Raw genomic sequence first — 16,569 nt, forward strand, 5'->3', positions numbered from 1 at the left:
TGAGGATGCAGCCCCAAGAAGAGATTAGTGCCCTTTATACATGAGGGGACCACAGAACTCAAGCCAGTGAGGAAGCAGCTGGATGGCCTATGACCTAAGGTCCTAATTACACTGGCTGATCATGGGCTTCCAGCCTCCAGACCTGGGAGCAATGGTTTGCAGCTGCTGGCTCTTTGATTTAATAGCTGGCTTAAGACAGAAGTTTCCCCAGACCACAAGTTATGCCAAGAGCTAGGCCAGGCATTCCCCCGTAGTGAGCTTAGCCAGGGAATCCTCATGGTCTTGAGCACCTACAGGGCTATAATATGGGTAGGTTGCAAGTATCTCATGGAGCTCCAGGGCAGGGTGAGGAGGACTCATGAACAGAAGGAAGGAGGTGCTCTTTGTAAAGACTGGTCTAGAAAAAGGGTATGCAGATTCCAGGGAGCAAGCCATCACTGAGGCCAGTGAGGAGTCACTCCCATGATCACATGGTGTGGTGGGGGTTGGGGGTTGTCACAATGGAGAGGGATACAAGGAAAGTCCTGTCAAAACCCAGGGACCTCTGAATTTTTGTCAATCCAGTGCAATTCCAACACATGCAAGGGCTCTCCAGATCTAGGAAATGACTGGGATGTAATCTCAGAGGCTCCTGGAAGCCTCCAACTCCTTCTTTCCTCCTTGCCCTCCTCCCCTTCTTCCTACTCCCTCCCTCCTCCTAGAGTTCAGAAAGGAGCCTACCAAGATGTCCAAGCAAGCGGCCTTGAGCAGGGTGATCTGGTCTGCGATGGTCAGGCCGGTGAAGCCCGGCAGACGCTTGGCGAACTCCACGATCTTAATAATGCACTTGGTGGCCAGCTCACTGAATTTATCCCAGAGGCCCAAGTCCAGCCGGACCCGGTGGTCAGCACTGGAATTCTGAGAGGGAGAAGAAAGAGAAGAGAATGAATGACAGCATGCCATCAGCGGATAGGAATGGGATGCTTCCTGTGAATGGGCTCACGATCACTTTCTCTGAGCTACCTCTATTTCCTGCTTTCAAACTGCACAAGCTTTTACAGCAGCCATTAGACAGCCAAGGAGCAAGGGAGGGAAAGTTTCTCTACATGGCTCTCCACTCCTAACAAAGGAACGACAGACCTACTGTTGTATATCCGATGAACTGATGCCTCTAGACATTGCTCCTCACTGGCTGTTACTGCCATGTGGCTGTCCTGAGGGAAAACACACCACTAGGCTTCAGTCTATTCTTGATCAAAGCTGAGTCGGATGAAGCCTCTGATGTACTCACAGGGAGACATAGGAACATGGACCATCAAGGACATCAGAGACCATGAAAAGCCAAAGAGCCACCCAAGACATTGCACAGCGACAGCTATGGAGAAGGAACCAATGCTCGGATGCTAAATAGTGACTATGGAGTGAACGGGAGGGTGCCAGCAACAAAAGCTGGCAGACACCATCTGCAGCAGCCAGTACTATTGTACTAAAGGGAGGAGGGTGGGTGCGTGGGCCATCGCAGGGCATCGTAGAAAAGGCAACTGATGGAGGATGGGACAGTGGCTTCTGGGGATCGTGGGTGGGGCAGGGTGTCACCGGTGCAGGAGGGACCTTTCTATAGTGTTGAGAATGGTTTGCAACACATCAGTCTGTACCTTCTTAGGAGATGAAGCATTATGTCGTGTAAATTACAGTCCAGACACATAGCTCAGATAAAAAGCGGTAGCTACAAGACTTTTACTGGTAGAGGTGTTAAGTCTTCTCTGAGTTCCATTTCAAGCACAGGAAGAGGAGAGACTAACAAGAAGTGCAAAGTCTGAGCAGGCAAAGTGTTCAGGAGGCTTGCTTTATGTAATGTGGTATTGCCATTTGATTGTCAGACTTAGAACATAACTGAAAGCCGTAAGAGTAGGAGGGTGCAGCCTGGCACATATGTCAGATAACAAGGACAGTAACCACTGTGTCAAAGGTGCAAGGAACCAGAAGATGGCCCTCAGAGGCCACAGGTACTATGACAGGGCGATGATGGGCCAGAAGGTGCCATGAAGTGACCACAGGGCTTCATTCTCCTATTCAGCTTCCATGTTGTAGTGAAATGTTTCATAAGAAAAAGAAAGGTCAAAAAGTGACACAGAACAGTTTATGATGCCACTACTAAAAGCTTGGGCCTGCCTGGCTTCCCAGAGTTACAGAGGTCTTAGGCATGGCATCCATGAGTCAAGTGTTCCGGATGTACTCCTGATCAGGTTGCGTCCCTCTAACCACTTCCTTCATCTCTCAGTTTAACTCTCACAACTTCCTCCCTCATTTCTGTCATCATCTCCCTCATCTCCAGGAGACTAAAAGCCCAAATCACCTTAGTGATGGGAGGGTCTCTGGCCCCTGCTCACACTATCCCCCAACTCTCAGCTTTAGCCTCTCAGGTATTCTTGCTTTACCTGAAGGTTGGCTATGGCCTTGCCTCAGGCCTTTGTACTGTCGGATTTTCCCTCTAGATAGCTGTCTTTCATCCTGGCACCATGTACTTCCTCAAGTCTTTAACCAACATAACTTTCTTTTATCCCCTCCTTGGCCTTCTATGAGGACTGCACACCTTCTGGCATTCTCCCCTCCACATCCTGTGCCTGATTATATGCTCGCCTCTAAACATGTGGGTAACTTTCTCATTTGCACATACTCCTTAGCTCATTTGCTTTTCTTTTTTTTTATATATTTCTTTTTTTTATTAATTACACTTTATTCATTTTGTATCCCCCCATAAGTCCCTCCCTCCTCCCCTCCCGATCCCACCCTCCCTCCTCTTTCTGCATGCATGCCACTCCCCAAGTCCACTGATAGGGGAGGTTCTCCTCTCCTTTCTGATCTTAGTCTATCAGTTCTCATCAAAATTGGCTGCATTGTCCTCTACTGTGGCCTGGTAAGGCTGCTCCCCACTCAGGGGGAGGTGATCAAAGAGCAGGCCAATCAGATTATGTCAGAGGCAGTCCCTCTTCCCATTACTATGTAACCCACTTGGATACTGAACTGCCATGGGCTACATCTGTGCAGGAGTTCTAGGTTATCTCCACGAATAGTCCTTGGTTGTAGTATGAGTCTCTGGGAAGTTCCCTGTGTTCAACTTATCTTGTTCTGTTGCTCTGCTTGTGGAGTTCCCGTCCCCTCCAGCTCTTACTATTTCCCACTTCTTACATAAAATTCTTGTCACTGCCTACACCACAGATGACACAAGTTAGTAGAGTTCAGTAGAGCTTAGTGAAGTCGCACAAGCCTTTGCTTGTCTGAGATATCACAGGACAGCAGTTCTGTGCAAGAGACTCCAAGAGGCTGTTTCTCCTGGAGATATCCTAGACCTCTTCATGAACTGCAAAACACCATGGCAAACTGAAGCACCCAAAGAGACTAGATTCCCTAGGCCTGATGCTATAGCCCTCTTGACAAATGCTCCTAGCTCTGCAAAGACAACTTTACATTGAAAATTAATAGCTTAAGTGCCCTGTTTCAGTCAGATCAGTCCACAGAAACCCATAAAGCTCTCTGTGCTTCTCATATCAGTAGGAGGCCACAGGAAGAGTTTGAAGGTGGGAGTCTATAGAAGGCCTCAGAGTGGCAGTGGCATCCTGGTTTCCACAGTGTCCCTGCAGAAACAAGCACACATCCTCTAGATTAATTTTATGTCTTCCTCAAGGATCTTTGTGGAACACAGTATACTCATGGGTATGCGTGTGCAAGATCAAGGCATGTGGCCATTCGGGCTGTAATTAAATTTAATAGGCAGTTTATCCAGTTCACAGAAAGATGCCACAGAAGAGAGGGATGGAGTCGAGCTTGGTGGGAAATCACTTTACAATGGAGTATCCATCTGGAAAAAATGACATTGCTGGATGCAGTCAGTGTGAAGGAAATCTTCATCAGCTTTGGATGAGCAGCTCCATCATGCAAGAGTGAGAATGGGAGGAGGGCCTATGCCTCCTTCTATTAAAGCAGCGAACAACCCAGTAACAGCCTGTCAATCCAGCTCACGATTATGCAAACTGAAGGCAAAAGGCAGTTAATAAAACATAAAATAACCCCGTGTTTTATTATCCTGGCTGCTGGATTCATAGGCACGAGGCTTGAAATGGCTCCTGTATTATCTTCCAGCTGCGGTAGGTGGAAAGCTGCAAGCACTGAGGGGCTGGGAGAGAAGATGCTCAGAAGAAAGTGAAAATGTGCGTAGAGAAAGAGGTGACAGGGAATGAGACCTGGGCTGAGCCAGGCCTTGTTGTGGATAGGACTGCTGCCCGCTTGGGGGGTCACCAGAATTTCTGTAGAAGTTTCTGAGAATGCTGTGCCCTTCAGCCCCCTCCCTCCAGGGCCTTCTTGGGAAAAGCTCAGCCTTACTAATCCAGTTAAATGATATCTTCTGCCATGGCACAGCACCTTCTTTTGGATGACACACTATTGCTTCTAAAGCTGGCATCTCTTTCAGAAAAGTACTCCTCTGTGGTGGAAAGAACTCCAGTGTCTAGAATCCCACTGGTAAGGTTGACTGGCAGCTCCTGGGCAGGTCAGTGGTTTATTTGAACGCTTTAAAGCTAAGGAGCGAAGCAAACATTTCTCCTCCTCCTCCTCCTTCTCTTCTGCCTCCTCCTCCCTCTCTTCTTCCTCTTTTTCTTTGTGGAGCTGTGGATGTAACCCAGAACCATGTGTAGACAAGGAAAGTACTCCACACCAAGCCACATCCCTGTCCTGCTTCTTCTAGTCCAGGTCTCACAGTGCAGCCTGTCTGGCTATCATCTTGCTCTGAATCTCAAGGCCTGGGTTTTTGGGTGTGAGCTACAGAATTTCTTCAGAAGAACTGAATTGAAGTTCTGTAGGAACGTTGCAAGCCTCTCCGGAGAAACCTCCCTTCTTAGGCCCGGAGTCGCTAGCCTATCCCAAGAATGTCTTCTAAGAGCCATTGGTGAAGTGGCTCTGACTTGTGTATTTCACGTCTCCTTCATGAACACATGTACATATGTGCTCGTAAAGTAGCCACTCCTTGTCTAGGCTGCCTCAGGCTTGGGGACATTTTATTCGTCCTATTTTCCATGACCTTCCACAAGCTAAATACAATTATGATCCTGATTAGCTGAAAGGGAGGCTAAGGCCCAGAAAGGGGCAGTGACCTGTACAGGATCCCTGAGTGAACAGGGGTCACAGCAGTCACCTATCTAGACAGGCTGTGGCAGCCATGTTTTTCTTGGTATTCCATCTCTTTTATTTCCCGTTGAGAACTTACTGTCCCGTAAACTTTCCATTGTGTTAGTGACTTCCTTCCTGGTTGAATACTGTCATGAGATAGCTACAAAGTTCCAGAACCACTGTGCTGAGGAAGTCATAAGTGAGACTAGCATCTTTCTGGTCAATAAACATGACCCTAAATCCTATATGACAACATGTCCTTTGGCACGTAACAGCTAGACATGTATGCCAGTGGGAGAACATGGACAAGTAGTGAGAGCTGAAGGAGACAGTGCTCATGGATGCTGCAGAAGGCAGAAGGAAAGGTAAAGAGCAGTACCAAAGGCAGAGGCAGTGGGAGGCTTGGATGGGGTGTCCTGGGACTATCAGGGAGCATGGCCCTGCTCACAGCTGCAGTGTGGACTTCCACTCTTCTGGCATGGGAGGCAAAGGCAATTCCACTTCAAGTAACCCAGTTAGTAAAACTTTTCTGAGGTAGCTCCATGAGACCAACATGGTGAGAACTGAGTGCACCTGGCTGGAAGACAGCAGTCAGAACAGGAACATGACGGGCAGGAGTGTACACCACAGGGGTCTGAGACTTAGAAGTTACAGGCTGGTTCAAGGTGATGCAGCTTTGAGGCGACAGAGAGGGTCACAGCTCTGGACTCATGACTCCCCAAGTGTCAGCGCCCCTGGGGGTCAGCCTTCCTGACCTCTAGGTTTTTCTCCCCTGGCCATCACATACATGATTTCTCTCAAAAGCAAGCCAGGCCTGCAGGCACCTAGAATTGGTTACACGTCCTTGCTGTTGTAGCACCTGTCTCCTATTGGTATGTTCATGATTCTGTCTGTAGCCATTGTTCTGAGTGTTAGAGCTCCTTGAATCCTCATGGCTCACGTGTGCAAACCTCTGCCAGGGCAGCTTATGTCCCACATGCCCCATGAGTGGGGTGAATAGCAGCATGTGGCAAAGTGGCCTGTGTGGCTGGGACACTAGGGTCATAGTTGAAACTTACTTTTCTGTAAGCCAGGCACGTGGCTCTAAATGATGAAGCTATTCACCAGGTCCAGGGAACAACCCTCCACTAAACATACCTTTTCTGCCAGAAACTGTGTAAGACTCTGAGACCTTTTTCTCACAGAATCATCTGACTACACATGAAGATTGTACCACCAAAATTACCAATATGGAGATGAGGGGCCCAGGCTTAAAGGTTTAAGTGCCACCTAAGCAGCATCAGATAGAGCTGAGAGCCTGGTGGTGGGCTACCTGCTCAGGTCTGGGGTAGAGGCAGGTGGGTGTATATTTGTGTCCTTCAAACATCCATTCCCAGGACCTGCTAACATGTCACTAGTTGATTGTAATTTGGAAAATAAAAGCTACAGTGAAAGACCTGCAGAAGTGGCTGTCTGCTGTCTCATTCTCCCCTGCCCACTTATGCCACAGGCATCTGACATGCGTGCCATTCGAGGAGAGGGGCAGGAAGTCTCTAACCTTTGAAGCCACTGCCTCCCTCTAAAAAGCTTTTGATAAATGCTAAGTTGGGAACGGGGAGCTTGAGGCGAAGGTGCTGTGGCTGCTGTTGTTCATGTGTATTCCCACCTACTTCCGGAAAGGATCTGAAGTCTCTTCCACTGAAAACAAAGCCAGATCTGTGCAGACGTAGAATGAATAAAGAAACAGTGTGCGGGAGGCAGCTCGGGGTGCCAGGGGACGGGGTACACCATCCTGAAGACTGTCCATCTGCCAGCACGGAGGGTCTGTCCTCTGATGAACTTGGTCTTTCTCTCTCTCACTCCATTGGAAAGGTCCTCCAGACAGGGTTTGGGATGATGGTCACCAGGAGCCAGATGATCTTGATTATGGTTTAAATTTGAAATGTTCCCCATAGGTTCATGCCTGAGTATTTGGTACCAGGCTGTTTCTGGGGCATATGGAACTGTTTAGAGATGAGGCCTAGCTGGAGCAGGACCAGGGTCACTCACTAGTGGCTAAACTTTGCATGTCATATCCAACCATGTCTCCTGCCATAACATCTGTTTCCTGGTCACTTCAGCCACACTGTCCTGTGCCATGAGTGGAAATACCTCCACACTCTCTCTACCTCCCCTGCCACGAGTAGAAGTTCCCGCGCACTTCTCGGCTATGGAAAGTCCTCTGAAACTATGAGCCAATATAAGTGTTTCTTCTGACAGGCATTTTATCCCAGCAACACAGAACTAACATGACAGATTGGCCCCAAAGTGGGGTACAGGGGAAGGGGTCCAGGAAGCATCATGGACAATGGACACCCCTCAGTCTTAACTTTCAAACTCAGGTTTGGTAGAAGTAGCTTACCTGGAAGGAAATCCCAAGATTCCAGGAAAGAGAACTGGAGTGAGTCAGAAATGTCCACCCCTGAGATAGCTGGGGCTAGACCTTGCTGAAGAATGCCGGCGGAAAAAATAAACTTGCATCATCCTGCTGAGGTGGTAAGAAGGCTGGGGCGGTTCTCCACAGAGGCTGTTTACTGAGGTTGGGACCTTCCTCTAGAGAGCTGTGCCTTATGTAGGAGTAAGATCACTGAAGCAAAGACCAACGGAGGCAAAACCACTACCCACTGCAACGAGGCCGTTTCATCTAGTTACCTTGTGAGTCTGGGTACGGGGCATGGCCAGGCCATATTTAGACATGGCCATGTGGAGAAGAGGGAGGGTCCTTGGTCAATGTGGTCCTTGGTGTGGTTATACTCGGTTGCCTCTCCTGCTCTGCCCCTCTCACTCCTCCTCAGGGGCTCTGCCTCCAAAAGCATGCTCATACCTTTTCTACCATTAGGAGTTTGGTTTGCTCCTGGGCAGGAAGGCCTGCCGCAGTCTGCCTAGCCCACTGCACATGGTGCAGTTTAAGCCCTGTGTCTGCCACTGACCACTAAACAAAGGAACAGGTGCGCGATCCTTTTATAGCTTGGCTTACCCGTGTGTGATATGGGCCAGCAGTCCCCACTCACAGGGTCTTCAGAAGAAGGAAGGGCTGAGGGTTCTGATCATGGCTCCTGCAAATGGTCACTACTTGCTAAATACCAGCTGCAAAGTTGATAACCACTGAAACAAAGACTACTGATTTGCTAGCGAGTGTTCGCCATCACTTACGTGTGGAAAGCCAGGCAGCCCATCTATCTTTGAAGGACCTGTAGGTTTTCCCCTTTCCTTTCTTTTCTTTTCTTTATTTCTTTTTTCTTTTTTTTTGACAGAATTTAATTTTTTTTATTTTTTATTAATTACAGTTTATTCACTTTGTATCCTACTTGTAGCTCCCTCCTTCCTCCCCTCCCAAACCCACCTTCCCTCCCTCTTCTCCACCCATGCCTCTCACCCAGTCCACTAATAGGGGAGATCCTCCTCCCCTTCCTCGCTTCTCACTCTTTTCTGGTACAGTCTGCTATTCCAGAGGATGCTGTTTCAGAGCTTTGCCCTTGGCCTCAGCCAGAGCCAATGTCTCCACCTTTCAGTTTAAGGCTCACGTTGACGCTTAGCCCAACACAATGATACAGTGCTTATAACATAGTTGCTGATAGCTATTTTCAAAAAGAAGAAACATCCTGTTCACGGGCACTAGTTGTTAATCACTGTGACTTCAGAGCCAGTCAGGATGGATCTGTGCTGGATAGTGATTCAGTCATGCCCCAGCCACATGAAAGTCCCATACCAGAAGTATTCTAGGAACCATCTAATTTCATCCTTCAGGCCATGACAACACCCCATGGAGAGGTGAAACACGTCAGTTAGCTGAGTGAGGCGTGACTCTTGGCCTGTGCTGTGATATACCTGTGTCTTTATGTCCTTCTTATGTGAATATGACAATTTCTTGGTGGCATACAACCTTATCCTACTCTGGGCTGGGACAGTGACCCCCTACACAGTGTGTGTGTGTGTGTGTGTGTGTGTGTGTGTGTGTGTGTGTGTGTGTCGGGGGGAATAGGCCCAGCAGGCAGGCCACCATTTCCTCTTCTCCTGGCAAGGGCAGAAAAGACCCTCAAAGGTCGTTCTGGGCCATGGCTTTTCAATATTGCCGGAAGAGCACCAATTCAGCATCCCAGAACCTTGTGTAAACCTTCTGGCCAGAGTCTGTGGCCTCTTAGGATTTCCAAGTGCCTCTGCTATTGTGAGCTTCTGAAGTGCCACTCTTCATCATTCTCAGCTTCCACACATGTAAAACTTTCTGTGTGGCCAGGAAACCCATTGCCTTCTATCACTGCAGCCTCAGCTCCCATAGGAGCCTCGGGCTCCCTGGGCGTCCACCTGGCATTTCCAGCACCAAGTTGTCCAGAGCCCCTTGGCTTGACCTAGCCAGCTCTGCCATTTACTGGTAGGCACTAACATCCAAGCACAGGACTCCATGTACTCCTAAAGTGTAGCTTCAAAGCCCCTCTCTTCACTGTTTCTGTTCCTTCCTGGCATCATCACTGATTCTTTTTTATCCTGAGGATTTTCATGTTATTATTTTCCCAGCATGCCTATTACCAAACCAGAGATGGGAAACCCTTACAAATGCTTAAAAATTTAAGCACACTACTAGATAGCAATGTAAGCAACATAATGAGTCATTGAAAGAGGTCAGAAGGGCAGTCTAGTTGGGCCCATTCATTCATTCATTCATTCATTCATTCATTCATTCATTCATTCATTCCTCAAGTTATCTACTGAGTGTCCAGGTTGTGAATGTCCATTACTAAACACAGCACATGCTAACCTGTCTTGGAAAGTTCAAGGACCCAAGGAACACCTGGAGCATCGAACCATACCTTCCCACAAACCCTTAGGTCTCTCTCTCTGTCACTTTCTTGATGTAGAACTGTAGTAAAAGCCACCTTTCACTGAACAGGGGAACACATGGGACCGCCTATTCACGGGGCCCAGATCACCCTGTCGTGTGCCCTTCCAGCTTTCTTGAGATTACCCACATCTCTTCTAGAAGCCAGACCATGACCCAGAGGATGGACGGCCCCGTAATCATGCCTGGGATTTATAGCTGGATTGATGCTTAAAAGATGGACCCCAGGTCCCCTCCAGGTCAGATGCCTGCTATAACCTATGTAATAAATTTCTGGCTTAGGCAGACCAGAATCCCCACGAGACACAAACATAAATACTTGCGCTGCCATTGTCCAGCATGCAGCCCACTATACAGTAGGTGCTCATGGATGAGACCTGCCTTAGACCCTGGCCCAGTGCAATATGTGCAGTAAAGGGGCACCAGGTGTCCTGCCTGGCTCACAGGCAGGTCGAGGGCTGGACTGGGTGAGCATTTTGCCAGGCACAGAAAACTGTATGGGAACAATGCGGGTGCACAGGGACTGGTGCCCACACCCCTGGCATCCTGGGCAGTGGCTCTTACCGTGGTGTATTTTCCCAGCTGGCAGAGTGAGGGAAAGGTTTCCTGGTGGGCTTTGCGGATCTTCTCTGTGAGGTCGTCTAGCTCCGCTGTCATCTCGTAGCTCTCTGTGCATTCCTGTTTTGAAGGCTCCTTCTTCTTTTTATTCCTGTCATTCCTGACAGCTGGAAAAGAGGGGTGAGAGGTCATGGAGGGCCAGGCTGTGCACCTGAGCTAGACATCCCCTCTCCCAGCCCTGACACTTGGAATTCGAGCAGCAAGAAACGAGGATGCAGTTCTCAGCCAGGAGACTTGACGGCCTGTGGCAGAACCCTGCCTGCCTTTCTTGACAATGCGGTGTGCGCAGATCAGTCTGCGTAAGCTTGACCTTTAAGGAGTGCTCATGCAAGCTGGGTGGGAAGGTTCCTAAGAGATATCCTGAGTGACTGACTGTGCTGCAAGGACCGTCTCCTGGCTAGTTAGTGTTGCTGTTTTACTGTTGTTGTTTTGTTTGTTTTTCATCAACTTGCCACCATCTAGAGTTATCTGGGAAGAGAAAACTCAGCTGAGAAAATTCTTCCATCAGTTTGCCTATAGACAAGCTTGTAGGGTGTATCTTGGTTAATGACTGATGGATGTGGTAGGTCCCAGTTCACCCTGGCAGGGAGTCCTGGATCTTATAAGAAAACAGGCTGAGCAAGCCCCAAGGAGTAACAAGCCAGTAAGCAGCATTCATCCATGGCCTCTGCTTCAGTTCCTGCTTCCAGGTTCCTGCCTTGATTAGATTCCTGCCAAGACTTCCTTCATTGATGGACTATTACCTGGAAGACAGAATAACCCACCCCACAAATTGCTTTTGGTCATGGTATTCATCACAGTAAAGAAACCCTGACTAAGACAGCCCGTTATTCCTGGGAACCGGGTCCCACAAGGTTGCTTCGTAAAAAGTGTGGTCTATCTGAACAGTCTCATATTTACTTACTTTTTTTTTTTTTTCTTTTCAGAATCAACTGACTGCTACCTGGAAAGGGTGATAAGGCTGTGGTTTCTGTCCCTTTATGTGTTATTACTTTCTGTGTTAACCATACAACACACCATTACTTACTGTTATTTTAAACAGTACAAAGCCCTTACTGAGACAACTGTTTACTCATAGACTCCTTCATTCACAGACACCTTGTCCCAGGTCCCCTGTGGCAGCTGGACCTCAGCAGATGTCATGTGCCACCTGGCTCTGCATGTCCCAACCCAACAGGACACTGCCACACAGTGGTGTTCAGGACTCAGAGTTAAGAGACAGACTCCTCTAAGGGCCAGATCTCTCCATGGCTGAGTATAGTCCTGGGTTCTTGGCTAAGAGCTCTTGGAAGAAACCTGAAACCCAGGGAGGCAGATAAATGATACCAGATCACATGACCGCTCCAGGCAGTCCATGCTCACTGGGGTGTCAGGACCCAGGCTGCCTAGATGTGTGTGATGCCAGCATGACCTGGGCAAGTGTGATACAAGATGACCCAGGGCATAATCTGATCTGCCTAAGAGGATTTGGCCTGGCTGCCTCCCTAAGGACAAAGAGGCCACCAGGACACACAGTGCCCATACTAGGAGAGTCCTCGGGCCCTGTGTGGGTAGGAGGTGAGGGCAGAGGCAGGGTGGGTAGGGAGGAGGACAGGAAGGAAGTGAGAGCAGCCAATGGCACAGCAGAAAAGTCAGCATCTGTGTAAGCAGCTCACCGGGCCAGAAGGGACCACTGCTAGGAAGAGCAGAAATTTGTGGATATCTTGATTCCTAATCCTGGAGGCTTGACCACCAAACTCACCTAATCCTCTTTCAAGGGGCAGAGCCGCCAAGTTCTCTCTCTACTGTATCCACTTACTACCAAGCAGGTAGGCACATTGGAGAACACAGGCTGGCACTGTCCTTCTCAGCCCTGGAACAGAGCTGTTCTAGACAATGGAGAAATAGAGGCTCAAGTGAGGGGCCTCATGGTATCCCCTTGTAGCTCTGTGACAAGACAGATCTTCTTTGGAGATGTGGGAGAAAGGCCTCATGTTGTATAGTGTGTGTGTGTGTGTGTGTGTGTGTGTGTGTGTGTGCCTGTGTGTGTGCAGACATAACCAGCAGAAGCAGCACACAATAAGCTGGGCAGCACAGAGTGGCAGAATGGTGGTCCCTAGGTACTCCCAAGGGATGGTGTTCTGTCAGGTATTAGATGTTGTACCCCGAAGGCTTGTGTATAGGTGTCTCATGCTCTTGTAACAGACATTAGACCCCTTCTTTGACACACCTCTGTTTCAGTCAACACAAAGGTCAAACCTAAGCAACGACAGTCTTTTCTAAACAGCTCCCAGGGAGGTCTGACATTCCTCACACTTACCACACGGCCTAGCAGCTCTTGTCCTGCTACATACCTCAGAGAACCAACTTACCAGCAACATGCATGAAAAATGCAAGCATGGATCTCACCATTTTCACCACCGTCCCTAATAGCTTTGGTGTGGAACAGCCTATGTGTCTATCTGTGGGTGGCACGTACACCCAATGGCTTGTCAAATAATGGAATGTTACTTGCTAGCAAATGAAAGGAATACTGATGTAAGTTGTACTGCGGATGAACTCTGAAAACTGTACGAAGGGAAGAAGACAGTTGCCAAAGACTTAGTAACATACCTTCCCATGCAATCATCAGAGTCAGATAGCAGTGGCTGGGAAGGTTGGGGCTGCAGGAAAAAGGTTTTGGGTACGTGATGGTTACACAGCTTCTTCTTTCGGAAGAGAGGGTGTCTGCTCTCCACATGGCACAGGGCCAATACTTCCATGAACGGAGGACAGCTATGGGTGCACCTTCATGTGATGAATGCTACACCATGTGGCTTCTTGAGAAGTTTCTCAGAACACACATTTCTGAGGCCACAAGTCATTCAACACCTCTGACAAGAGCCACAGGCCAGATTTCTCCTTTGACCCTCAAACACACGGCATATCATTTCGAGCGAGGGGCAGCCAGTGTCTTAAGCTCAGGAAACCCCACAGGAACTGGGCCAGCAGTTCATCATAATTTCCCTTCTAGGGCTCAAGAACCCCCTCTCTGAAAGCAGGAGGAGATTTTGGTGGAATATACAGAAAAACAGAGAGAGGGAGAGACTGCAAAAGGAACATGCAGGCCCAGGGCCTTCTCTGTAGTAGTTGTTCCCAGAAAGCTATGTGCTGTGCTCCCAAGGACTCTACCTGTGAATGGAGCTGTTCTAGACACTAGAGAAGTGAAATTTCCCAGGAGAAGATACACCATTATCATGTGGACTGCAACCTGAAGCTTGGACTGCTTATACCATGACAGTCCCCTCCACTCCTCACAGCAACAGAAGGATGGGAGGATCAGGATCTCGTGGAGACCCTGAATCTTACAGGTAGCCTGGTGGTTCTGAGCTTCACACAGACTGTGGCTCTTCATGCTGCATGATACCTGTCACACAAAATGACAATGAAGTTCTGTGAAGGGAGTCACCAAGAATTCTGCATCCTCCACTCTGTGAGGGTCCTCGCTGGGGCGGCAGGTGGTGACGCAGGGGACAAGGACAATGCATTGAGAAGCGGTGAGATCCCTTTCTCTGGGAGTAGGAGGCATGGAACTGTGCTTTGTGGCAGCCTTGAACTTCTCCCTCCCCCAAAGGACCTGGCTGTTGCATGCAGAGACCCAGCCACAACGGCCTTGGGGTTTGACAAGAGGCTTTCCACCCCTGGAGAAGACGGTGGGCATACATGGTCAGCTTGCCTCGGAGCCTGCTCCTTGCGCCATTGCACTGGAGAATAGGAAAGGAAAGGCTTGCTTTTACTCCAGCCATACTCTCAAAGCTTGGTGGAGCCCAACCCACACTGGGCTTTCCGCTACTGTCTTGTGAATGGCAGGAAGGATGGGTGACTAAATATGGGATTCTATCCCTTTGCGGGGCATGTGTGTGGCCAGGCAGAGCTCAGCTGAGCTGTTGCTTCCCCAAATTAACAACCTTGCTGTCACCTCGTGGTCTGCAGGGAATTCACAGACTGCCCCTGCTCCTTCAGCAGTGGCCGGGAGGGTGATGTAAGGGTGGAGGTGTGATTTATGGATCTGTGATAGGACCTGGCCCCATGTTTGCAAAGCGCTTCTTGGAGTAAAGGTGCTTCATAAATATCAGGCATTCTACTCGTGAGGGGCAAAGTGCTACAAATCAGATTTGGTGGCATGAAAGTAACATATTTATGATCCACTATCATATTGCAAATGAAATGAATGTAATAAAAGTGTCACTTATACAAATACCTCTGATGTACAGATCCCGACCTATGAATATGAAAACAGACACCCAAGCACTTTTATTTGAATGTCTAATCATGGAAATAAATGAAGCCATGTTCATTTTAATGTGTGCACTTGTGCATGTATCTGGAATATTGATTTTCATGCACACGATAAAAATTTAATGCAGGAAACACGAGAGAGCTGTGAGTTCACATGGACCCAGGGAGAGGACACAGTGTTTTCCTGAAAATTCCTTGTCATCAACAAGAAAATGAACAAAAATAAATTTTTGTTCATAAAGGCTTTTTAAAAAAAATATTAAGTTTACCAAAGGGAGCACAATGGTCTATTTATTCTTGCTTGAAAATTAAAGTCTGAAATTCACAGATCCCAACTCCTCAGCTCCTTGCTAACTGCAGGAATAATGGGTCACAGTTGGTGACTGAAACTATCTTGTAACTGCTGTACTGAGATGCTCAAGAGAGGAATACGAAAGAATGGTTTAATGTGAGTTTAAAGACTGTTTTCTGGACTAATTATGTAAATGAACTGCCATGGACCTGAGGGCAGGTGGGTATATCAGGAATTTTTGAGGGACTGACTACTTTTCCCATAATTTAAGGATAGATCATGTGGTACTCAAACACGTAACAGACAAGCCTGGGGTGAAGGTGGCCTGAGCTGGGTGCAAGAACCCTTCCCACGCTGTACGGTGACCTCAGAGGTGGAGGCCGGCCTTCCCTAATAAACCACATACGCTGGCTGCAACTTAGACACAGATAAAGAGGAGTGGTGACAGGGTGGGCACTTGGCTTTCTTTCCGTTCATGTGCAGGTACTTTCGAACCAGCTTGAGGCCAGAGTACCCTGACTGTTTGTGGAATGGATAATGCTTTCATTCCTTGGGGCCTGGATTTCAGCAACTTCAGGCATCTCTCAGCATGCCACGTGGCTGCACTTGTGGAAGGACTCGCACTGGTGACTCTATACCCTGACAACTGCCAAGTATGAGGTAGCAGTAGGTGTCCACTGTGCCAGGGAGCAGGCAGAGGGAATGGTCAGAATTCTGTAGACAATTAGATACTCAAATCCAGAGGAAACAATCTATATGTTTAACAAGGACCTTATGGCCTGGACCAGCTTCCCAAAACCAGAGTCCTGAGTACCAGAATGTCCAGAGGCCAATGCTTCTCCAACTATTTTATAATAATGAAACCACAAAGACAATTCTAACATGCCCTTCCCTTGTGACTTTTTGGCACGGAGAGCCTATTTTTGCACAAGCACGTGTGCCAATCCCTTCCTTCCTCCATCTCAGCAGGTGTGGTCAGCCTTCCTGGGGCTGTGTGCGTTTTCCTGCTGGCCATGCTTACAAGGCAATGGTTTAAGGTTCTGAGACTCTTTCAGTGACGTGTGAACTTCAAGAATCATTTTCAGTATAAGTCTACAAAAGAGGGTAGAGAAGCTGGGCTTGGTGTCACATGCTTGTCTCCCTAGTCACTGTGGAAGCAGGAGGGTCAAAAGCTTAAGGTCAGCCTGGATAATATAGTGAGACCCTGTCTCAGAGCAAGGATCAAAATTGAAAAGAGGCCCAGTGCTGCAGGGGCGAGGGAAAGGGCTTCCTTTTGTGAGGCACTGGGCGTACTCCTCAGATCCGTAAAGCAAACACAGTCGGCCAACCAGCTTCCCTGCCCACCCCTGCCTGGCTTAGTGGGCAGGGAACATTCTGCTGCGCTGTGCTGTGTAAGGGCAGACCCTGG

The 16,569-nt window shown here is 48.5% G+C and overlaps 1 protein-coding gene across 4 annotated transcripts in view; it reads right to left on the minus strand.

The window, feature by feature from the left end:
- Positions 1-16,569, minus strand: part of Rarb (retinoic acid receptor beta) — a 125,397-nt gene that overhangs the window by 4,962 nt on the left and 103,866 nt on the right. For all 4 annotated transcript variants that reach the window (XM_055599075.1, XM_055599077.1, XM_055599076.1 and 1 more), the window contains exons 4-5: positions 10,559-10,719; positions 721-897 (exon numbers count right to left, since the gene is read on the minus strand). In XM_055599075.1, coding sequence (XP_055455050.1) covers positions 721-897; positions 10,559-10,719 — 338 coding nt within the window. The remainder of the gene's footprint in view (positions 1-720; positions 898-10,558; positions 10,720-16,569) is intronic.

The sequence above is a fragment of the Psammomys obesus genome, unplaced genomic scaffold, assembly GCF_907164565.1.
Source record: "Psammomys obesus unplaced genomic scaffold, mPsaObe1.curated_primary_1811, whole genome shotgun sequence".
NCBI lineage: Eukaryota > Metazoa > Chordata > Mammalia > Rodentia > Muridae > Psammomys > Psammomys obesus.